This window comes from Anser brachyrhynchus (genome assembly GCF_964034855.1).
Source record: "Anser brachyrhynchus genome assembly, chromosome: 19".
Taxonomy (NCBI): Eukaryota; Metazoa; Chordata; class Aves; order Anseriformes; family Anatidae; genus Anser; species Anser brachyrhynchus.
Window position 1 is genome coordinate 5,893,018 of NC_137712.1, and position 24,004 is coordinate 5,917,021.

Sequence of the window (24,004 nt, forward strand, 5' to 3'; positions counted from 1 at the left end):
AGCATCGGGGGCCAGATCCTGCCCCGGGCTGAGGACCCCTCATCCTGCCCCAGCAGGGGATGGGGACTGCCTCCATCCACAGCTGCTGGTGCCCAAACCCCCACCAGCTCCTCCCCATCGCCTCATTCATCCCCGCTAGATGCTCCCAGTGCTCCCAGTCCCTGCAGCACCTGTGTGAAACTGGGCTTTAACCCCTTCCTCGCTGAGGGGTGCTCCCACCCTCAGCGGGCACAGCAAAGCAGGGAACAGCCTCTGGGTAACCGCACCCAAAATGCATCCTTTGGAGCCTGCCCCCCTCCTCGCCCTCTGCTGGCATAGCCGTAAATATATTTATATGTAGAAATACAGAGGAGTTGGACTCGATGAGCCTCACGGGTCCCTTCCAACTCGGGATATTTTATGGTTCTGTGAGTCTATGATAGAAATACACACTTTGTCCCTGCACCGGGATACAACGCGCCTCCAAGCGAAACCTCCCGTGCACACCCAGCCTCCTGGTTTAGACCTCCTCTGGCCTCCCCGGCAATAATTAGCCCCCCTCGTTAGGAGCTCGCCCAAACGAGGACGTGCTGGCAGGGCCTTGCGGTGCTCCTTTCCAGCAGGCTCGGCAGCACAGAGCCACCCCGAAAGCCTCATCCGTGCCGCCAGCCCCTCCGCGCGCCCAGCCACGGGGAGGGGGCTGCCGAGGGCGCGTAATTACGGGCTGCGAGACGCAATTAGGGGATATTAATAGCAAATTGCTCGGCGGCCGCTGCTTGCCAAAAGCACCCCGGCGGCTCCCAGCCTGTTGCGCTGGCAGCGGGGCCGGAGGAGGTGGGGACAGGCTGCACGCGTCTGCTGCGTAAAAGGGGGAAAAAAAAGGGATGTGGGCGAAGGGAGGAGCAGTGTTTTGGGGTGAGCGTGGCTCAGGCATGGAGCTGAGACACGACCAGTTGTCCCAGCCGAGGAAGCGTGTGGTTAGGGTGTCCCCATCCCCACCGTCTGCTGGTGTCCCTTACAGCCCCTGCTCCAAGCACCCAGCACCCAAAGGTGGCACCCCCAGCCCGAGAGCACAGGGTGGTTTTGGGGGCGGCGAGAGGTGGCAAGCCCAGCCTGTGCCCCCCCGGAGACTGCCTGCCTCCCCCTGCTGCGCATCACAGACCACGGGTGCTTCGGTACCGTCATTAAGCTTTTATTTCCATTGTCACAAAGTTCCTGGGTTCTGTTTTTTTTTCGTCTGTTTGTCTGTTTGTTTGGAACCGGTTGGTTTGCTCGGTTTGCTCTTGAATTCATCTCAAGACAAGGCAGCAGGGCATGCAAGCCGGGACGCCGGCACGGACGCGCAGACAGGCTTCACCTTTACAAACGAGGCTCTCTGCTGGAGCTGCTGCTTCTCAGCCCAGGGCTCGGCTGCTGCTCGGGGCAGGGCTCGCGGCCCCACGAGCAAAGACAGAGAAGGAGTGGGGTTTTCCTGCAGCACCGGGTCTTGTGCGGGCCACCGAGACCCCGGTGGGGACCCGCTCTGCACGGCAAGCCCCGAGCTGCTGCGGTGCACCGGGGGCTGGCAGCACCCTCCTTCACCCCAAAACTCACCACCAACCTCCTGCCCCTGGCCTCCCCAAAGCCCTGGCAGAAGGAGGGATGTGGCTGGCCTCCAAAATGCCCCAGACCCCCTCACTTTACATGGGGGCCAAGTGGGTGAGCTGCTTCATGCCACTGTGCTGGCAGCGGGTCGCTGCCTGTCCCCTCCAAACCCACCTGAGAGCAGCTCCAGCAGCCCTTGCAGCCACCCCCAGGCCCCCATGGCCCTGCTCCAAGCAGGGCTCAGACCCCCCAGGACCCTTTTTACCCCCTGGCTCAGGGTGGGGGGGATGCACCCCTGGCACCAAGAGGGCTGGGCTCCCCGTCCAGCTTGCCGGGAGCACTCCCAGGGCCACCCGATTGCAGCGATTAAAGGGCAGCTCCGGAGGAAACCCCCCGCCTCAATTCTCTCTCTCGTGCCCTGGTTCGTGCCGGTACAGAGGCTGGGGGGTTCTGCTCCAAGCCCCTGCTTTTCCAGGAGGAAAAAGCTTTCCTCCTGCTTTTCCCGGAGGAAACTTCTCAGCCCAGTCCCAGAGCGCAGGGAAAGGCGGACACAGAGCAGTGACAGTCAGCGCGCGAACAGAGGACTGAAAAGAAGGGGAGCACAGACACTACGTTTTAATCAGGCAACACTGACGGGACAAATGAGGGGGGGACACATGCTGCAGCCACCGGGGCGGGGGGGACCCACGCCTCTGCCTCGGGTCCCCCTCCCCGGCACCGCGGCGTCACTTCAGCCGCGAAACCGAGCGCAGGGAACGGCCCGAAATGGATGGGCTCCTGCCGGCCGCTTGGTTTTAATGATGACCAGGTTGAAAATGAGGACAGAAATTAATTATTCCGTGGTGTCGGCTCCAACCCAGCAGCTCCTGCCATGCTCCTGGAGCTCCACGTGGGTGGGTTTTTGGTGGGTGCTGCCAAGCCCCCGTGGCTATGCCCAGCGCTGGCGCTCCCCCAGCCCAGCACCCAGCCGCTCTCCGGGGCTCACCCAATGTTTCTTCGATGGGGAAACTGAGGCACAAGGAGGTTAAGGCCAACATTTCCAAGCAGGAGGAGCTTCAAGCCTTATTTTCAGCAGTACCGAGGAGCTGCGGATCCCGGTGATATTCAAGGAGGAGGTGGGGGCCCCAAGGAGAGACCGGAGGAGTTTCCAAGCCGGGGTCCCACATCTGCAGCCAGGTTTGGGTGCTGTGGCCGAAACGATCTGCTCTGGGGTGTTCAGCATGCAGAGAGGGGGCAGGACAGACCCCACACCGGGACAACAGGAGGGTCCTCTGCCTGGGAAAACTTCCCCTCATCCCCCAGCACGGTCCTCATCAACCAGCAAAGAGCTCTTTAATGCAGGCAAAACCCCTATTTTTTTTTCTCTTTTTTTTTTTTTTCAAATGTGCAAATGCTCAGAAAGGGGTGAGAGAGGGCAGAGGGGCCGAGGGACCGCTCCATCCCAGCCAGCAGCAGCAGCAGGGGCTGCAGGCAGCCACACTGGATGGGTGGATGCTAAATTTTGGTATTTTTGGGGTGGAAAACTCCTTCTAGCTGGCTGCACACCCCGCTTTCTTTGCAGGTTCTCCCCAGAAACTGGTGAGGGGCAGAGCTCACTGTGTCTGCGGTCAGACCTGGATGAGCGCTGGTGGAGCTGAAGCACGGCAGCGGGCTGGGAGGGGCAAAGCCAGCACAAAAGGCATTTAAAAAAAAAAAAAGGAAAAAAAAAAGAAAAAGAAAAGCCTTCCAGGGCAAAGTGACAGAGCAAACATTTGCATTTGCCTGGGAATTATTCCAGATGCTGTGGGTCCATCGTTTCCCAGCAGACGATTCCCGTAGTGTCACATTCACCGGGAGCAGCAATTGGCACCGGGGGGCCCAGCCCAGCAGGTCGGAGTTGGAGACGTTGGAGGCACTGCGGAGATCTGCACGAGGGAGCTGCGTTTCGGCCACAAAGCGTCAAGAAAAAGGAGTTCCCAGGGTGAGGAGGGAGCGACGCCTTCCAGGAGCCCCCGGCAGCGGGACACGGGCACCCTCGGGGCAGAGACGTTCCCGTGGGCTCCCAGGCTCAGGTCTTACAATTGCGCTCGGTGATCCAGTGGGTTTCCATGGTGGGGACGGGCTGCCCCGTCTGCTCCAGCTCCCGCAGCCCTTTCGGTGCACAAACCTCCAGTTTTTGGCTCTCCACCTGCCTCTTCCTCTCTGCCATCATGCACGGCACCCCCCCAGGTGCAAAGCGAATCCTGGGTTTTGCTGAGAGGTGGAAAATCCTCCCAGCGAGGTTGGAGGCGTAGAGCACGGCGGGGGGAGAATGGGGACGAGGGGGCTTCACCCCACAGCCTTTGGATCTCCTGTGGGACGGGGCCGACCCCAACCAGCTCTTCCCCCAAATCCAGCCGCTGCCAGCGGTACTGCACACGGAGGGGAAGTCTGTTCTCCTTGGGCACAGGGAAAAGCGTTTTTGTAAGGGTATCCAAAAGCGCCTCAGAAGGAGAAGGCGTTGGCAAAACGCAGGATCCCAAATGTCAGTGGGGTGGGAAAAGCACCCTCATCCCAACCCCGCTGGGCCCCAGCTTCAGGCTGTGCAGCAAAGCGACGTCTCTGCCCCTCTGTGCCGGGAGGGCTCGGACCCCATGGGGACACTGCTGTCACCTCCTGCCTCGTGGGGACACCCGTGAGAACGTCCTCCACGTCCAGCCACCACCCCACACCGTCCTGGGGGACATCCCTGGTGGCCGAGGGCTGTGGCACCGGCCGGGCTCAGCCACGGGAGCTGCAGGCAGGTGTCAGAAAGTCGGTGGCTCCATCCGCGGCCCTAGGGCCAAGCGCGGTGGTGGGAGAGCAGCGGCAGGTTGGGAGCAAAACGCAACGGAGCGGGAGGGGGCTGCAGCCCGGCTGGCTTCATGGAGCAGGATGATGGTGGATGGAAAAGGCGCTGGGCAGCACCCACTGAGCGCCCGTCCTCCCGCGGAGGTGCCAGCACGTGTCCCACGTTGTGCCCCCAGGGCCGAGCCCGGCACCCCGGAGCAGCAGCGGGCGATGGAGGGGATGGTGGCAGCTCGGACACGGCCCCGTGGGGTGCGGTGACACCTCGGGGTGCTGCGGGTGCCTTTCTCCAGCCCTCTGCCTTCCTCCGAGGGAGAGGAGCACAAGCGGGGCGCAAGCTAGCTCCGCTTCGGGGCTGTGCTCCTGGTTTCCAGCAGAACCTCCCGTGTCCTATCCGAGATGCTATGGGGTGGGTCCGACCCACCGAGGACACGCCGAGCTGCGCGTCTCCCCGCTGCTCCCGCAGCTGATCCGCAGCCAGCTCCGTGCGGGGTGCGAGCGCGCCTTGCCACCGTTCCCAAAGAAAAATGGTAATAAAGGAATTGGCTTGGAAGAGAAACCCAACTCTTGGCTCCGTCAATACTCCTCATGCAGTAAGGAAATGAAACGATGCGGAGTAGCATGTGCCGGACACCGGCTGCTTCCTCGCCCTGCCCCACGGGGAGGCCCAGCTGGTAAAAACGGGGAGCAGAGGGATGGAGCAGGAGGGGTCTGCCCAAACCGACCCCTAGCTGAGCTGGCCAAGAGAAGGGAGACCAGAAAAATGCAGGAAATGGGGCAAATGGGAAGAAAAAAGAAGCTACGGCCAGCCCCCCTTCAAACATCAGCCAGCACATGGCATACGGGGGGCGGAGGAGAAGGGGGAAGGCAGATTTTTGGCTTCATCGTTATTGCAGGCTCCCGATGCCCCGCAATAGTGTATGAGCATGTAAACCTTACAGATCATCACCTAGGTGTTCGGACACACACACGAGAGACTAAACACAGCAGCAACATTTACAATGAATAAATAAAGATATCGATCGTCGAGATAGGCATATAAAAAAAAAGCCTCACTTCTTTCCACCAAAAAAAATAAAAGGAAAGAAAAAGCACGATACCGTCTCACAAAAAAAATAAAATAAAATAAAATCCTATAATAATATATATCCCTAGTGACCCGGGCTGGGCTGCCAGCGGCACCGCAGAGGGCGCGAGGGCTGTTCCCCATCACCGTTCGTGCCTCGGCTCCCCGAGCAGCACCCCGGGGTGCCGGTGCCCCGCTACCTTTGGGCTCCGTCTCCAGCCGGCCGGATCCCAGGAGAGGACCACGCCGGCGCATCCGCAGTCTGATCCCGAAACGTAGGGAAGAGGAGCAAAGGGGGCGAGGAGGCCGGGGGGACTCTGCCTTCAGTGCCGCTCGACCCATTCCCCCAGCCCCGAAGTCCTGGGCGCTCGCCGCTGCTCAGACCGTGGTCTTTTGCGGGTTTTTTTGGAAAAAGCAGAAGTTGGCGAATGGCAACGGCTGGTTCGGAGTGCAGAGAGGGGGAGTGAGCTCGCGCTTCAGGTGCATCCTTTGCTCGCGGAACATAAAGGAAGGCCGGAGAGGGACAGGCAAGCTTCGCGCTGCGGTGGTCGGATGGCACGGAAAGCATCTTCCCCCAGGCATCTGCGGGAGGGGGGAAGAAAACCATGGAAGAATGAGGGGGGTGGAAAACACTGGCCCCCACAACCCTGCAAACGTCTTGGGGGTCCCCAGCTGGGAACACAAAGATTGTGGAAAGCTCAAAAGCCCAGGGGGTTAAAACAAAAGCAGGACCCTGCATGGACGGTGATGACCAAACCCATCCCGAGACACCCCCGCACAGCCCCGCGGGGCACAGGTGCTCAGCCCTAGGATGCTGTGAGCCACAGCTTCCCCGAGACCAACCAGCTCCAGGGCATGACACAATGAAACAGAACACAATGAAGCATTTAATGGAATATTGCTGAGGAGCATCCCCGTGCCCCCAGCTCGCCAGCTGCCTCCCTGCCTCCCCTGCAGCATCTGAAGGCAAGAGCGAGATTGGTGCCGCGGGCCCTGCCGCCACCAAACGCTTGCCAGCTGGGTGGGTTTTAGGGCATCCTTGTGGCCTGAGAGACTCTTGGAAGCATCCCCCGGACCCCCCACCCCCAGCTCCTGCATGCCGGACTCACCGCCGCTCGGCCCCAGGACTATACGAGCCCGTCGTAGAGGGAGAGGGCTTGCACGATGGAGGGGTCAGCCTTGGAGCCCTCCTGAAACTCCTGCAGCGTCAGCTTCCCGTCCGCGTTCTGCAAAACGCCCCCGTTGTGGTGCTGAGCACCCCAGGGCCCCAGCAGCACCCACGCTGTCCCCGCCACCGGCCCCCCTTCGGATCCCATTCCCCATCCAGCCCCCATACCCACAGCAGCGGAGCAGAGCCACGGGGGGCTCAGCGCATCACTGAGACCTGGCATGGATATGGGGACCCCAAAGGGCGCAGACCCCGCAGACAGCCCCGCGGCAACCCAGAGCCTGAATTTGTAGGGAAGGGAGGTACCTGCGAGAGCCCAGGTGTGGCGAAGGGGGCCCAGAACTGCCTCCTGAACCCACGTGTCTGACCCTGTGATCCTCACCTTGTCCATCATGGCAAAAATCCGATCCACCCTTTTCTCCGGTGTGTTTTCCTCCTCGGGAAGCTCCACCGTGTTGCCCTGCAGCAGCAGGATGGGACACAGTCACACGCAGGCACGGCTCGTGTCCTGCCGGGCGGTGTCCCCAGGTGAGGGCACGCATTTTTGTCCCCCCCCCCCGTCCCCCGCTGCAGCCCCCTCGCAGGACAAACCCAGGCAGACCCGAGGGACGATGGCCCGGCGCTTACCACCATCTGGTAAATGGCGTCCACAATGTCCAGCATCTCGTTCCTCGTGATGTACCCGTCGTTGTCCAAGTCGTACAGCTTAAACGCCCCTGCAAGAGCCACATGGAGATGCTTGGGGCCGCGACACGTGCCCTGTCCAGCTATAAAACCTGCTGCACCCCCACAACACCCCCCGAAGCCACCCCAAAGCCCAGGGCTGAGCGCCCCACGGGGACACTTACACCTCAACTTCTCGTCCAGCGTCCCCCTGGAGGTGACCGACAGCGCCTGGATGAACTCCGAGAACTCGATCCTCCCGTCCTGGGGGAGGAACAGAGGAGTGTGAAGGAGAGGAGGGGGCAAAGGTGCCGCTGCCATCCCCGTGCCACACGCCTGCATCCCGGCGGTGCGAGCCAGCTGCCGGCACACAACGCGCAGCTGCCAGCATCCCGCTGCGAGCGCTGCCCCCGCTGCGAGCGCAGGGGACACCTCGCAGGTGGGCTTTTGTCACCGAGACATCTCCTTTCTCCTCTCTCACTGCCTTTCCCCACGTGATTCTCATCGAATGGAGCAAGCGCGGGGGCTCGCTCGCTCCAGCTGCTCCGTTTTAATTTCACGCCCCGGGGAGCGCTGGAATATTTTGCTCCTCGAGCGCTGCGCAGCTGCTTCGAGGCGCAGCATCGAGCCGAGCCGAGGGGGAGGAAGCTTGCTCAGTGCCTGGGGGTCCCCCCGTCCCCCCCCTGCTCAAAGCACCACCAAACCCACCCTGCCAAAGCGCAGCCGCCGGCCCAGCCTCGAGCCCCGTGCGCCGTGCCCGTGGCTCGCGGACTTACTTTGTTCTCGTCGAAGACATTGAAAACAAAGGTGGCGAATTTGGTGGGATCGCCGAAGGGGAAGAACTGCTTGTAGATCTTCTGAAAGCCGGCGGCGTCGAGCTGCCCGCTGGGGCAGTCCTTGATGAAGCCCTTGTACCTGCGGAGGAAGGGCAGAGGGACGGGCGTCGCGCGGCTCCGCTCGCTGAGCGCATCCCTGGAGGCACGGAGGTGCTGGGTGCCCCTGGCCCCGCTCCCCTCGTTGCCTGCGGCACCCGACCCATGGGGGACGAGGTCCTGGTGGGCACCGCAGAGCTGGAGAAGCGCTGAGCAGCACCGGTAACACCGAGCAATGCCCGCCGCCAGCCCAGAACTGAGCCACGTTCATGCTGAGCACTGGCAGGACCCGGCAGGGGATGGGGACCCCGTGCCTGGCCAGCAGCACTGGGGAGCACACGTGGCACATCCACACCGCAGGGCACAGCCCCAGAGCTGCAGCCGCCCCATAAATCCCAAGCAAGGGAAGCTGACGCCCTGCTGCCGAGCCAAATTCCCATTTAAAGACCCTTCCTCTGCAAGGCTCGCAGCAGAAGCCCCACAAGCACCCCCAGGACCCCAGTGCCTCGTGCCCGTCCTACAGCAGCTCGGCTGTGCCATGGGATCGGGCACCCATGGGACCCAGCCGGGCTGCCCCGGCCCCGGGCAGCTCCTTGGGCTGGGCACAGGGAGAGGGGCAGGAACCCTTTAAACCCCAAAAAAGCGCTGCTGCACCGGGGGCAATCCCAGAGGGTGCAGGGGAAGGGGACGGACGGTTCCTGGTTGGGGGGAAAGCTCTGGGACCCCGTGGGACCCCGTGGGACCCCGCAGGGCGCACGAGCATTACGCAACGCGCCGCCCGGATCTGCCAGCGCCCGCTGCAGCGGCCGAGGGCTGGAGGAGGAGGGGAAGGGGGCGGCGAGGTGGGAAACCGAAGTGCCGGTGACATCTTTTCCACGCTGCTGCAGCGCTGACTCATTCGGGGTAGGGGGGGGGGGAAGGATGAGAGAAAGAGATAAAGAAAGAAAAGCTTGACTGGTTTGATAGGGAGATGAAAGGGAAGCGGTGGCTTTTTTAGGGCGTCGCGTTTTGGGGGGCGGAGGGGATGGGGTGGGAGCACGCTGCCAGCGAGGCATCGCCGGGTCCTTGTCCCTGTTGGGGCCGGGCTGCAAAGGGACACGCGATGGCACCAGCTGCCCGCTGGGTGCTGGCGCCGTGCCTCAGTTTCCCCCACCTGGGTGCTGCAGGTCACCAAAGGCTGCCTTCAGCCCCAAAACCACCACGGGGTTGTGAACGTCCAGGGGCCTGTTACCAGGGGAAAGGTGCCCCATGCCTTGGGCACACCTCTTGTGGGACCCCTCTCCACTCAGTCCCCCAGCTCCCCCGGCTGCTGCCCCTCAGCCCCAGCCCCGCAGCCAGCACCTCACTGCCACGCCGGTACTCACCACTGCTGCACCTCCTTCTCCGTAACTGTAAGAGGAAACAGGAAAAAAAGAGGGAAAAAGAAGAAGAAAAAGGAATTTAGTGTTTTTCCAGTGCTGGTGCTGCTCTGCACTTCCCATAAGCCGCTTCCAGGCCTGGAAGGGGGAGGAGGTGCCCGCGGGCACCACGTGCCTGAGCCCAGGCGTTGTGTCCCCCAAGGTACAGCCCGGGGCTCACCGGGGGTCACGCTGGGTCCCCCCAGCCCCAAAAGCAGGGAGCCTACAAGGACGTTTTGCTCCCTGCAAGGGGAGCACAGCGAGACGCTGTGAACCATGCGGGGCCGGGCTGGTTCGTGCGGGCAGGATCCGGCCCTGCCCTCCCACCGCCCCGCAGCCGAAGCATCCCCGAAACACCTGCAGGAACGTCTGCTTTGGGGCGTCCCGGGGAAGGCGCCCACCTGGCACATACATCGGTGCCAGCACCCCCCCGACCAGGCTCACCGGCCCCTCGCCCCCCGCCTGCTGCTGCCCTCCAGCCCCGGAGGAAGCGCTCGCTGCGGCTCCGGAGCCCTTCTGATGCTGCCCTTTGCATGAGCCTGGTGCTTGGCAGCAGCTCCCTCTGGGTTCGCATGAATACGCGGCATGCGAAATTTGGTTCCTTTCTGCAGCCCCCCCCCCCCCCCGCCCTTTCCTGGATTATTTTTAGCTGCAATTGTCAGGTTTCCACGCGGTGCTGCCCGCCGGGGATCCCCCGCAGCAAACTCGCTGCACGGCTCCGCGCCCCTGCGCACCTCTCGGGGGAGGAGGAAGGTGCCGAAGGCTGCAGGATTCACCCAGCGGAGCCCCCCCCCGGCCCCCGACAGCAAACCAAGAGGAGCACACGGTGCCGACGGGGATGGTGACACGGACAGGGCTCTGATGGGCAGCGGGGACGCGGTGCTGCCGATGCCAAAACCACGTCAAGCACACGGGACTGAGCAGGAGCCGTGCTGTGTGCAAGGAGGGCACGGAGCGCCCCGAGCATCGCACCCCAACCCACCCCTGGCACCGGCCTGAGCATTTCTAATAAGTTGTCGGGACACTTGGAGACCTGCAGCCTGCAACGGTTTTGCTTTCCCATCCCTTGGGGTTAGCCACGTGGCTTTTCCAGCTCAGGATACACCCGCCCGGCAATGGATGCTCACGACACATCGGATCCAGCTTTGAATTCGCACTTTTCACCACCCAGGTGCCCGCTGCCTCCGAGGCACATGGATGACGGCGATGTAGCACATCACCAAACCCATGCCAGGCCTCTGGGGAGCTTCACAGGGCTTCAGAGAAACCCTAAAATACGCCAACTAGAAGATGGTGCGCATCAACAGCCCTGAACGGCTCTGGGTGCTGTTCTGGAGCCCTGTCTGGAGCTCGCCTTGCAGACAGCATCCCCTGATTAGGGCGGCTGCACAGCCCAGACGTGCTCAGCAGAGGAAAGGCTGTCACGGCGCGGGCGAGCGATGGGGTGCAGCGCTCCGGGGAGCCCCGACCCCAAGCACCCCGCTGCGGGAGCGGTGCCTGGCTGGCACGCGAGCAGGGAGCCCGCTGCCAGCACGCTGGCACGGGGGAGCGGCCTCGTTAGTCATTTCCCTTGCATCATGCATCTAAATAATAATAAAAAAGCAATAGGTCTGAAATTCGCCGGGATAACGAGGCGGAGCGGAGATGTGTCAATGTGCAAACGGCTGATAAAAATAGAGACCCGAGCCACATCAACAGATGCCAATTACCTCGGGTGGCAAATAAAAGGAAGCAGCTTTCCAGCAGAAGGATTTATAACGTGCCTGGCAAAAGGCGCAGAGCGCAAAGGGTGAGGGCTGGCAGGAGGCGGGTGTGGGAGCACGGGGGGGGTCCCAGCCCCAGGCTCCCCACTCACCGTGGTCCCGGGAGATGGTGAAGGGAGCAGTGGGGTTGGACTCAGTGGGACGGCAGCCAAAGGGTCGGTTTGGCGGGGGCTGCGGGGGCAGGAGTGGGGAGAAGGGTGCGGAGATGCTCAGCACCAAGACTGGAGGACGCCAGCAGGCTTTGGCCACGCCACGGTAGGGATTTGGAGGGTTGTTTTGGCAGGGTTTTTTGGTAGGAGGAGAGTGGTCATGGGAAAGGGTCGCACAGAAGTGTCCTCCCAAAAGAGATGCTGAGCAATGTCGCGATCAGATGCAGCCTCGTCTGCACACATCCCCCTGGGCATCAGGACGCCCGTCAGAGCTAATGGGATTCGCGCCTGGAGGTTGTGCAGAGGTGCCCCCGGGTACCAGCCCCGTGACCCCAGGCTCTCACGGCTACCAACACAGGCAGGCGGGAGGAGGAAGAGGAGGAGGAGGAAGAGCAGGACTTGGTGCAGCTCTGGGGGCAGCGGCAGCACGGGGACACAGCCAGGTGCTCAGCTCAGCACCTCTGGGAGACTCACGTTTCACTCTCTCCCGCTCGGCTTTTCTCCCACCGTGCTATTTCGGTCCTGGGAGCTGCCTTTCAACTCCAGCAGGAAACAATTAAGAAATTTGTGCTTTTTTTAGTACAGGAGAAACGCTGGTAATGACACGCGCGGGCTGGGCGGAGAGCGGGGACGCAGCCGGCTGCCTGGCACCCGCGGGGAGCGTGCCCTGCTCCGGGCGCTGCCCTTTGGGGCTCCCTGGGTCCGGCAGGGAGGGACCCCCAGCTCCGAGGGTTTCCATATCTGCAGTTACAGAGCCCAGACAGGTTACTGCTTTGCGGCTGCGTCTTCCAGCCGGCCCAACCTCACTGGGTTTGGATGCCCCGAGCGGCACCGATGAGGGATGCTGATGAGTGTCCCTGCAGCAGGGAGCTGTGGCTACGTAAACCTGGGGGGCACGGCGCCCTCCTGGCCGGGCTGAGCTGCCTGGCCTGGGCACAGGACAGGGGGTGCATGCAGGGGCAGGGCTGTCCCCCCACTCTCCCCCAGCCATCCTCAGCATCTCAGGGCGCTCAGCATCTCTCCAGCTTGCAGAGCGCACCCGAGCTTACAGAAAGTGCGGCGGCTGCTGCATTCCCCTCCCCCAGCATCGATTCCGGCGCGATGCTGAGCTGATGCAAATCAATTTGCAGCGATACAACACAGGCAGGCTCGACCCCGAGCGCTCAAGGACAAGGGATTACCCGCAGCGCGTCCCAGCGGAGCAGGGCCCCGCTCTGCGGTGCCGGGGGCGCGCATCCCCGCCGCCCTGGGGCTCAGCCGCGGGCGGTGGTCCCCGGGGACAGCCGGCCCGCAGAGGCTTTGGGGCAGCTATAAATAGTGCATGTAGCAGCTCCTTAATGGATGCAGCGCGCCCTGGGACCCTGCGGGATGAAAGGCACTAAATAAAGGCTGGGTTTCAGTATTCGTTATGAACCGCGATGCTGGAAGAGGCATCGCCGAGCTGGGAGCCCCCGCGCCGCGCTGCAGCCGCCCTCCCTCCCGCAGGCACAACGCCACGCGGCAGCTCCGCCGTCAGCACCGTTGTTTCCGCCGCTCTTGTCAAAGCGAGGGGAAATGCATGGGGAAATGCTGAGCACGGGGCTCGCACAGGGGCAGGAGCAGCATGGGAGCTGCCCCAACCCGTGCCCACGGGCCCTTGCTGCCCCTTTGCAGCACCCCCGGGTCCGTCCCCGTTCCCATCTCAGCCAGGAGGAAGGTTTCGGCCGCACATCCCACACCGTGCACAGGGACACCCAGCACAAGGGGCCAAACCTCAGCTCTCAGCCCCCCCCAAGCAGCACCCAGCCCCCTCCTCCCAGCTACCAGGACCCCAAACTCCCACCCCCCTGCCCCCTCCTCCCCATCAATCCCCAGCGGCGTGCGCGAGGAGTGACAGCGCTGTCACCACCCGCCCTCCGCATGCCCCCTCTCTTCCCACCACCCAGCTGCCACTGCAGCAAGAAACAGCTCCGGTTAATCATTGCTCGAGCCCGTTAATTTGTTTGCCAGGCTGCGAGGAGGGGAGGACACGGGGCTGCGAGTCCCCCCCCGCCCCGCGTGGGAGCTCATCATTTATAGGACCAGGGCAAGGACGGGGACGGGGCAGCTGTAGGGCTGCAGGAGAGGTGGCCGGACCCCAACCCCTATGGGGACACTTCTCTCACATGACAGTACCCTGACCCCAACAGGGCTGCCAGATCAGGAAAACCAGAGTTAATTATTTCCAGCCACAAATGGCACTCAGCTCCCAGCTTACCTGAAGACAATGCTCCCTGGACGGGTGGGTGGATGCTTGGGGCCGCCTAAACCTCCCCGGGATGCTCAGTGCAGCGCCCAGACAAGGGTAAATTGGGCACCCACGTGTGCTCCTGCGTGAGCAAAGTGTGAGCTCACACGTGAGTCAACTGGGCACCTATGTGTGTGCTAACTGGGTGCCCATGCGTGTGCCAACTGGGCACCCATGCCTGCACTGGATGGGCACTCCTGCAAAAATAAACAGGGTGATTCCATGTGGACAAGTTGGGCGTTCATGCATAAATTATTTGGGTGCTCCTGCGCAAATGAGGTGGGTGCTCATGCATAACTTCATGGGGTGATCATGCACGCACCACCGGGGTGCTCAGGCGTGAGCGAAAGGGGGACTCATGCGGGACCACGCTGGGCGCTCACGTGTGATTCTGTTGGGTGCTCGCGCATTTATCGGGCACTCATGCATGGACTACTTGAGCACTCAGGAGTAAATTAGTGTAATTAGCAGATTACACACTTGTGCACGTACTAATTGGGTGCTCGTGCGTGAATGGATCAGGTGCTCGTGCATAAATTAATTGGACCCTCGAGCGAGAACCGATGGGGGCACACGCACCAAGGATCTGAGCACGCGCAGGGACCAGCGTGCGACCGAGCACCAACCAACTGGGCGCCCATGCATAAATTAACTGGGTGCTCCTATGTAAATTAATTGTGCGCTCGTGTGTGCACTAATTGGGCACTCATGCGTGAACTTATTGGGTGCTGACGCGTAAATTAATGGGGCGCTCATGCATGAGCTAATTGGTCCCTCATGCGTAAAACAACGCGGCGCTCCCGCGTGAACCTGGCGCACCCTGCAATTTGTGCCCAACACACTCCACCCCTCACCTCTGCGAAACACATAGTTAAGAATTGTCTGAAGATAAATCTGTTATAAACTCCACTTTCAACATCATCACAGTGTTAATCTGCATCAATTACAAACCGCGCTGCTCCTCCCCGCGGAACAGGCAGCCGGGACCAGCAGGACACACGTGTGCTCACTGAGATTTGCTCCTTGCCCTGGGATCGGGATTGCAGGGACGAGCATCACGGCCCGAACCAATACCCAATGCATGTGGAGCCCTTTGCCCATGGGCTTGCAGCAGGCTTCACACCTTGTTCTGCCAAACACGTAACCGGGAGGGTTGGGGCATCTTGTACAGGACCCCCAGCCCAAACTCCAGCCCCTGTCCCTGCAGACCGGGTTGTGGGGTTAACAGCATCATAGCCGGAATGGCTGTTACAGATTTCAAGCCTCTCCCCACAAAGCACGCACCGAGCAGGCAGCAGCAGCTCAAGCCCTTCGCCAGGCTTTAGCCAGGACCACACCAGTCCGAGCAAGGACTGAAAGCAGCGCTGGAGGCACCCACAGGCTCACGTGGTGGGGCTTCCTCCAGACCCCAAAACGCATTGAACGGCACCAGCCTGTGCTGCGTGGCCGTTCCCCTTTTGGGGAGCAAAATGCCCACCACGTGCCTCAGGACACGGCTTGTGCCCAGGGACTTTGTGCAGGCAGAGGGGGTGGAAAGCAGCAGCTTGCCCAGGGCTGGCTGGAGCGTGGGCACGGAAACTCCTTCAGCAAACAGCACGCCCCCAGCTCCGGCATGAAACTCCCCCGGCGTGCAGCACGGGGCTGCGGGGACATGCTGCCAGGGGAGCAGAGCTGTGACACCCCCAGGCTGCTGCAGCACCGGGGGCTCGTTGCTGGCCCTGATATCACCCGGCCCCCCCATGCCTCCTGTCCTGCTCTGCCACGTGGGGCAGAGGCCATCCATCACCCCCTTTTAAGGCACCACAGGGCTCCCCCAAATCCCCGCGGTACGTTTGGTGACGGCAGCTTTTAAGATACGCCGCACGTCAGCACTTTGGAAATGTGGGTTGTTTGGCCCTGATGACTTGGTTTCATTTAAATTCTGGATTAAATATGTAACCAATGCCCTGGTTAAACATTACGGAGCACGTTGTCTTCCCGCTCCCCAGCAAGGCTCAGCCCTAGGGCTATCAGACTGCCCAAGAACTCGATCTGCTCCCCCTCCTGCTCCGGTGCAGGGAAGGCGCTGCGGGTCACCAGGGCTGCAGGCTGCGGTGCTGGGGTCACCCCCCTGGACACAACCATGGGAACAGCCTGACCGCTGATGCTGTGGCCAGCCCAGAAGTATTTCCTTTTGCTAACCCAAACCCTGCACACCCACATCTCCTCCCCACGCACCCCAGCAGCGCCCAGTCCTGCTCCCAGCCGTACTGCTCACACGTCCCCATGGGGATACCCATCCTCAGCATCCCATCGCCGCTGTCCTCCTCCAAACAGCCTCGTTTTGGGGACACCAGCACCACCAGAGTTGCCTACCTCTTGGAGTGGGACACCACCACCCCAGCACGTCCCCATTCCAGCCCAGGCAGCTCCTTGCTCCTGTCCCCACAGGTCACACACCGCCAGCATCGCCGCGGGTCCGGGCGGCTCCGCACAGTCAGGAGCACAGGAGTGGCACTGTGGTGACAGTGGGGAGGTGACAGCGGTGCCACCCGTTACGCTGAGATAGGAAGCAGCCCGCGGAGGGACTGCGTGTGCGCCTGGCCCTCCTCTCCGGCGGCTGCCATTAGCGGCCTGTCTGCACACACAGGCCCGCGAGCCGCTCTGCTCTCATCTCCCCCACGGCTGATATGGACAGCAAAACCAATACGCAGTTAAAATCCTTTTCAGACTTTATTAAATATTCAAGGGGCCGACAGCAGGCTTTGGAAATTGGGTTCGGGGAAAAAGCAGCGGTCGCTCTTTGCGGTACAGGCAGCAGAGGAAGGGCAGAGGATGGTGCCTTCGCTGGGGAGTTAATGAATCACGCTGAACGCTCCCACGGCACAAGCCGGTGGCTGCGGCAGGTTTATCCCTGGCCCTGTTTAATCCCAGCTTCCCCACAAGCCGAGGCAGCGATGCCCCACGGCGGGGCAGAGCACCCGAAATGGCCGGGAGCAGTGCTGGAGGAGCTGCAGGGCGGGCAGCTGCGTCCTGGCCACTGGCTCCATCCCTGCAGGGATTTGGGCATCGCCTGGTGCCCGGGTGCTGTCCCCAACCACGGAGTGATTCCTGACGTGGGCAGCTGAAGCAGAGGGTGCTGGAGGAGCCCAAGACCCACTCCTCCACCAGGTTAAAGGGGACACCCAGCGCATCTCCGCGGGGTCCTGCCATCGGTGGGGAGATGCCAGAAAAGCACCCGCGGACGCAGCACGGCACAGCCAGCCCTCCCTCCACACATAGACCAAGAACGAGCCCCAGAGGGCGAGCGGCTTGCAGGGGCAGGGGAAGCGAGCCCTGCTCCAGCACTGCCCCCGGCACAGCTCGGATCCTGTCCCCGGCACGGGGAACCCGCAGCAGCGGCCACCGAGGAGCCACGGCATGGGGCTGGGCACCCCGGGCACATAGCTGGTGGGAGGGATACGGGCCCTGGCTGCCTTTTCTTAGGGCTCCCCCTGCCCTAAGAGGGCCCAGAAGGCGAGGAAGGCACAAAGCGAGGCCACGAATGTCCCCCCGATCATTGGGCTCCTCCCTGGAGCAGCCGCTTCCTTTGATGCCTTCGGAGCCTCTTGTTTCACAACCTTAATTATAACGGCAGCAGCAAAGGTCAGGAGAGTGGTTAAGCAGATCCATTAACATGTCAGGGGATAAATGAAATGTGATTCTTCTGATGCCTTCGCAGCACCAGGCCACGGCTGCTCCGCTCAGCCGCAGGGGGGGCCAAGGTCCCCCTCGGGTCCCCCCCTCGTGTCCCCCCCTCCCCAGCCGTGTGAGCACCCCTGGGACCACAGGGGCTGGGTGCTGCAGGTCTGAAGCCCCAAAGCTCGCTGTGCTCACACCTACCCTGGGACAACGAGATGTGGGATTCGCCACGAGGAGAGCAGGGTCTCCCCGGGGAAGGGTCTGCAGGTGCTCTCCAGGCCACCACAGCCCTCTGGAGACATAAAATCGGGTCCCTCCCCTCTAAGCTCGCAGTGACCGGGAGCCTGCACCACAGCCACCACCTCTGCAGCACCCGGGCTGGGCACTCCCATCCCAAAATTCCCTTTTGGGCTCCTGCAAATGCCCTTACACACCAAAAGCACCCAGCAGCAGCCCAGCCTGGGCTTCCAGCACTGGGTTTGCGCCCACCTCGGCACCCCAAAGGGGGGGCTGCAGCCCCACACCACCCGCTCACCCCCAAGGAGAGGATCCCGAGGCCCCGGCTACCCCAAACTGGTGCACGCAGGGCAGAGAGAAGGGACACGGGGCTGACGCTGCACCCAGCCATTGCGGCCTCCCCATGCTCTGGGTGTTTCCCCCATCGTTTGCTGGTGAAGGGCAATGGGTGCTTAGGCACCAGGCTCGCTTCTCGCCAGCGTGCCCCGGTTTCCGCCGGGTGAGCAACAGGAGGGATTCCAAAACGAACCGGCCTGGCAGAGGAACCCGGAGCCCGGGGCCAAACACTTTGGAGGATAAAAATAAACCCGCAGTGGGAAGCCACCGACGTCCTCCGCTGCACCACCCGGCCCTCCGCTCCCCTCCGCCGGCACCACGGGGGCACCACGGCCCCGGCTCCATCCCTGCACCCCCCCAGCCGAGGAACCCCCCCCAATTTCCTGGCTGCAAACTGCTGCGGCTGGAGAATTTTCTTTCTTTTCCCCGCAGAATTTAGCCAGCCGCCACATACCCCCGTAACTGCCAATCGATATGTTTGTAGTTTGCTCTTAAACTAATGCCCATTAATTCAATGCATTACTGTCGAGCAACAGAGCCAATTTTGCGGCTTATTGTAAAAGAGCAGAAAATGATGATGCCGGAGTGAGCTGAAAATCCACAAAATAGATCACAGTGGGTGGGACGCGGCTCCTGGGAAAAGAGCATCTTCCTCTGCTCACACCCTCTGCAGCCCGGGCACCGCTCCTGTGCCTCCCCCCGGCACCCCGGGTCCCAGGGGTATCGCAGCCGGCGTGGAAATAACGCGGTGTTAGGGGGGCTGCACCAGGGAAAAAGCTATGGAGAGCAAACTTGGAGAGCCACCCCCAAAAAACGACCAGAAAGAGAGAGAAAATGTGCTTTTCTGAAGCAACCTCAGACTTTTAAGCCTGTTTCATGATTTTAAGGGTTGCCGGCACGGTGGTGGTGCTGCGAGCAGGGATACCCAGCGCTGCGTTTCTCTGCCGGGAGTCCATGTCGAGCCCTTCCCAAGCACAACGCACACTCTGCACCCACAGCTGCACACGACTGCCTTGCACCACCTGCCTTCGAGGCCTGGCCAGGACCTTCACAACACCCCAGGACCTTCACAAGCTCAGCAGAACCCTGCCCTGCACAGCCCATAAACCCGTTCCCAAATCCCACCATTGCCCTGGGGCAAGCACCTGGAGCAAGTTAAGCACGTGCTTAAATCCTCAGCAAAGAGGGGAGCCGGGCACAGCCGCGGGGAGCAGGGAGCTCCTCGAGTCTCGAGCGTTAACACCCCCGGGACAAAACACACAGCAACCAAACCTGTCTCTGAGCTACCTCAACGAGGCATGGGGAGGATTAATAAATTAATGATTATAAAGCACTCTAAGAGCTTTTTGGATGAGAGGCTCCATGGAAGCACAAGGAACGAGATGATTTATTATTCATTATTATTGTCGTTCCTCCCGCACGCTCCCGCACAGCAGCAGCCCGGCCTCCAAGGAAGGCCGAGGCCTCGCAGGGCTCGCTTGGTGCTGCCAGATTTTCCTGGGCACTTGGGCACCTGGAAATGGTGAAGGGCTCACGGTGATCGGTCCAAACCAACAGGGCTTGGGCAAGACCTTGGGCATCCTTCTGCACCTTCAGGTGCCCGAGTGCCATTAAAGCCACCCCCCGGCACCGTAACAGGGAGGGGAGCCAAGGTGAGGGTCCCCAGCTCCTGTCCTTCACCATTCACCCCCAGCAGGCTCAGGACGAGCTGCTCTGAGCAGCAGCAGCGACACAATTCTAGCGGCCAACCTGCAGCATCCCCAGCAGCACCCCCAAATCGCTGCGCCCAGGGCCAGAGAAAGGCCCCGAGCAGCAGGCGCTGGTGTCACCAGAGGGGACAGGGGACACCGGAAGCCACCAGGCACCAGGACACGGCGCAGGCTGGGGGTGCGAGCCCCCTGTAGTCCCGCAGGTGTGACAAATCTGCACAGAAGTGGCGTGGGGTGAGGGGGGGTGAGCGCTCTCCATCCCTCCCAGCCCAGCCAAGATGGGGCCGGTCATCGTTCGCTTCGTTTCCTTTTCAGATCGCACAACCAGAAAATGATGCAATGGAAGGAAATCCCATCACGGGAGAAACCCTTCACGTACACGTTTTTCACCCTCGTGGGAGCATCCCTGGGGCACGAGCAGGTCCCCGCTATCAGCCCCTGGGCAACACCCACCCAGATGTGCTGTAAGAGCAGCGGGACCGGCAGCGGGCACGGGGGAGCCCAGCACCCGCTCAGCAGCGTGGCAAGGGGCTGCGGTGACGGCAGCCACGCACCAGGGACGGTCACCAAAGGGTGCTCATCACCTGCCAGAGAGGTGCTGCGACACCGCGGAGTGGTGTGACGTGGGCAGGAGCCACCCCAGCTGCAGGAGCCCCTGTCCCCTGCTCCAGCCGGCCCACTGGGCACAGCCCAGGGGCCTGCGTCCCTCCTAGTGCACCTGGTGCAAACCTGCACTGCCACCTGCATCTCCCCTGTGCCCAGATTCCCCCAAAAGTAGAAGGAAATCAGCATTTTCCAGGCTCCCAGGGGCTGGAGATAAATCAGAGGCTCCCAGAGGTGCCTGGGAGGGCCCCGTGCAGTGCTTGGCTAGCCAAGGGAGCGCGCGCTCGCCTTGACGGCTGCAGAGAAGGGGCAAAAACACTCAGCAAAAGGAATTAATCCCGGAGATGAGAGGGGGAATGAGCAGAGCTCAATAAGCAGGGCCTGGTATTAGTGATGGCCGCACAGCAGGCACCACCTGCATGGTGCTGGGGCACACATGGATGCTGCAGGGGCACCGACCATGCGGCCACCTCGGAGGAGACCCTGCGAAACCCCGACACGCTGGGGAGCGCGTCCAGGGAGCGATCAGATGACGGGAGGCTTTTTTGGAGGAGGTGTGGTGGAAAGGGGAGAGAGAGGTGCAGAAAGTTGCGAGCGAAGCGATTCCAAAGGCAGTGACCCTCCGCTGGCCTCATCCCGCAGGGGAGACACCCCCGGACGATGGCTCCACCGTGCTGCGTCCGTCAGCACCGCTGCTGGGAAGACGCAGGGCAGCTCTCCCTGTATGCCGTGCCGGGGGGCAGCACCTGCCCCCACAAAGCCTGGGGCCACCCAAGGGTGCAGAAAGCCCAGCGCTTTCTGGACATCACCAGCGGACGAGGCTGCTCTCTCCATCGGAGCTCGGATGCCTGCACGGCAATACCCAGAACCAGCCCACCTGCACCCGCCATGGGGACACCACGACCCACGTCCAGCCCCAGCCACCACCGGGGGCTGGCCCTGGCACCTGTTTTTTTGCCATTTCTGCTCTCCGAGCCACCGAGCCGGGGCGCCCCAAGCCGTCCTGCCACCCCTCGCGGGCTGGCTGTGCGGACGTGCCCCCGCGAGCTGCCCTCCTCCCGGCTGTGCGACGGCGAGAGAGAGAAGCAACCCCGCGTGTGGGGTTGTGCAATGCACCAGCATTGCCTCCTCTCCATATGGGAGAACTTGCTGCATCCTAATCTATTGCCTTTTTGGGTAAGCGCTGCTGTGGGACTGCAGCAATGACAGCGGGGAGAGCTCGCAGGTCTGGTGCACGTTAGCGGTTCCCCGGCGAAGGAGAGGGGGGAAATATCTGCGCCCGGCGAGCGGGGAGACAAACTTGAACCGCCAGAGCCTTTGTTTCCTTTGTGCATCCTTCGGGATAACAAAAAAAAAATAAAAGGGGTTGCTAAAACTGGATGGCTCAGCCGCTAGCCACACTAATAAGATTACAGCGGAGGATCAGAGGGGAAAGCCACTCACTCAGAAACCCGGGTTATTAAACTGCTACTGAGATACTCGCAGCAAAACACCGAACCCGCCGGTGTCGGCTCCTCTCTCCGCTTCCCAGCACAACAACAAAGGAGCCCCCGCCAAGTAACGCCCCCAAACTTCGGGGGCCACCCGGACGCCCTGGTTATGGGCGCAGAGCCCCCGGCCGGGGGTACGCAGCCGGCAGCGGGGCCGGGGGGCTGCAGAGCAGGGCCGGGGGGGGGGGGGGGCTGAGGGCAGGATGCGGCCCCCCGATACCGGCAGCTAAGAAACAGGCCGCGGAGAATCGGTTTGGGAAGAAAACGCCGGGTTCCTGCGGCTCCCTGCCCCTCTCCTTGCCCCCGCTGCATTATATATATATATATATATATATATAAATAAATAAATACACCCAGGATTTTTTTTTTTTTTCCTCCTCCCAGCCTAATCCCTGAATTCTTGCAACAAAGCCCGGCGGAGCCTGCGCCTTCTGCTCGGGGAACGGCCCCGGTGCCCGGGGAGCTCCCTGCGGGCCGCCAGGGGCCGGAGGGAGGCGAGGGGCTGCGGGGGGACCTGGGGGGACCTGGGGGGGAATGGGGGGGACCTCGGGGGGGCCTGGGGGGGAGCTCGGGGGGATCTCGGGGGGATCTCGGGGGGACCTCGGAGCCGCCGCCCCCCGCGCCCCAGCCGCCCCCCGAGGCACAGCCGCCCGTTTTCCCCGACCCCCCCGACCCCCGGTACTCACAGTAGGTTTTCCTGGTCAGCTCCTCCACAACTTCGGGCTTCAACTTGCTGTTGGATTTCCCCATGGTGGCCGGCGGCTCCCCCCGGCTCACTGCGGGGGCATGGAGCGCCGGGGCCGGGGGTCGAGGGGGGGGGGGGGGGGGAAAGCTCCCCGCCGGGCTACATCCCGGGGAGGGCAGGAAGGGATCGGGGATGGTGGGGGGGTGGATTAAAGGGGGGGGGGGGGGGAGCTTTGTTGCCGGGGCTCGGTTTAGCAGAGCCGGGAGGCGCTGCGGGGCCGCCCCGTGGCTGCGCGCACCCTGCGCGCCCTCCCCGCTCCCCGCCCTCCTCCGGCAGCCGGGATGGGAAAAGATGGGGATGGGGAGGGGGGGGGGGAAGGACGGGGAGGGGGTGGGAACGGGGGGCGGCCTCCCCCGGCGCAGGGGGAGGAGGCTGCGCTGTGGGGTTGGGGTTTGGGGGGCTCCGGGGACGCCCCCCACCCCCCTCCCCCCAAGGACCCCCCCGGGGATGCCCAGCGCTGCCCCCGGCTGAGGGCAGGTCCCTGCCTCCCCCCCCGCACCCCCGCCGGCTCTGCGGTGCGCCCGTGGAGCCCGAGCTCGATGAAAAAGGCCCTGGGTTCAACCTCCGGAGATTTTGTGGCACTGCCGGGAAACCGTGCGAGCGCTAAAAGCGGCGGCGCTCGGCTTTTTTTTTCCGCCTCGAAACCACGCATGGCTTCAGGGCTCTGCCAGGGCTCTGCGTGCACGCAGGCACGGCCATGAGCTGCGCCCGTGCACTCGATAAATTCGGTTTTTGCTTCCCGCCTGTGTTGCAACCAAGGCCCCGCCGGAGCTGCCCAGGCATGCCTGCACTGCTGTGGCAGCAGCAGCCAAGGAGGGGGAAAATAATAATAAAAAAAAAAAAACAAATCTGTGCTTGGATACAGCGAAACCTGTCCGCAAGGCTGCGGAGAGCACAGCACCAAACACGGGGGCCTGTGTTGTGAAGGGGAGGAGGAGCACAGCTCATGCGACATTGGCTCCGCGCTTTCTTTTTTTCCTTAAACCAGCCAAGGGTTGCCTGCCACTCAGTTATCCAGGGATACGTTCCCCAGGTAGATGTTTCCGAAACACATAATCCTCCGGGATCCTGCCTTCCAAAACCGAGCTCGTTAAGGCAGAGGAGGAAACCCCCCTCCTCCAGCGCCACGGCCCAGCTGGGGCCCCCAGCAGCGGTGTGCCCGCGGGGCGAGCTCCGGCTGTGCCCTGCTGCGAGCAGGAGCGATGCAGGATCCGCCAGGAGGGATGCAGGATCCGCCAGGAGGGATGCAGGATCCTCCAGGAGCGATGCAGGATCTGCCAGGAGCGATGCAGGATCCGCCAGGAGCAATGCAGGATCCACCAGGAGGGATGCAGGATCCGCCAGGAGCGGTGCAGGATCTGCCAGGAGCGGTGCAGGACCCACCAGGAGGGATGCAGGATCCGCCAGGAGCGGTGCAGGATCTGCTGTGCCCGGCTGCAAGGAGGCAGCGAGGGTTGTGCTGCCCGCCAGCACCCCTCGCAGCTGCTAATGGGGTGTGGGTGGCTTTTAGGG

At 62.4% G+C, this 24,004-nt stretch overlaps 1 protein-coding gene across 1 annotated transcript; it reads right to left on the reverse strand.

The window, feature by feature from the left end:
* Positions 1-1,153: 1,153 nt before the first annotated feature.
* On the reverse strand, positions 1,154-22,755 carry NCS1 (neuronal calcium sensor 1). The gene is made up of 8 exons (XM_080562352.1): positions 22,434-22,755; positions 9,502-9,526; positions 8,042-8,180; positions 7,451-7,529; positions 7,230-7,318; positions 6,985-7,062; positions 6,544-6,660; positions 1,154-6,016 (listed from the first exon to the last, which is right to left on the reverse strand). The coding sequence occupies exons 1-7, from the start codon at positions 22,495-22,497 to the stop codon at positions 6,562-6,564; spliced, it is 573 nt and encodes a 190-aa protein (XP_080418478.1). The 5' UTR covers positions 22,498-22,755; the 3' UTR covers positions 1,154-6,016; positions 6,544-6,561.
* Positions 22,756-24,004: the final 1,249 nt, after the last annotated feature.

Bases quoted from the DNA above. Each gene is read 5' to 3' on its own strand.
- NCS1 (XM_080562352.1), bottom strand. From the start codon at position 22,497: ATGGGGAAATCCAACAGCAAGTTGAAGCCCGAAGTTGTGGAGGAGCTG. The intron at 7,530-8,041 runs GTAAGTCCGCGA...TTCCTCCCCCAG, and splicing joins ATGTCTTCGACGAGAACAAA to GACGGGAGGATCGAGTTCTC. The intron at 7,063-7,229 runs GTAAGCGCCGGG...CTGCTGCTGCAG, and splicing joins ACGCCATTTACCAGATGGTG to GGCAACACGGTGGAGCTTCC.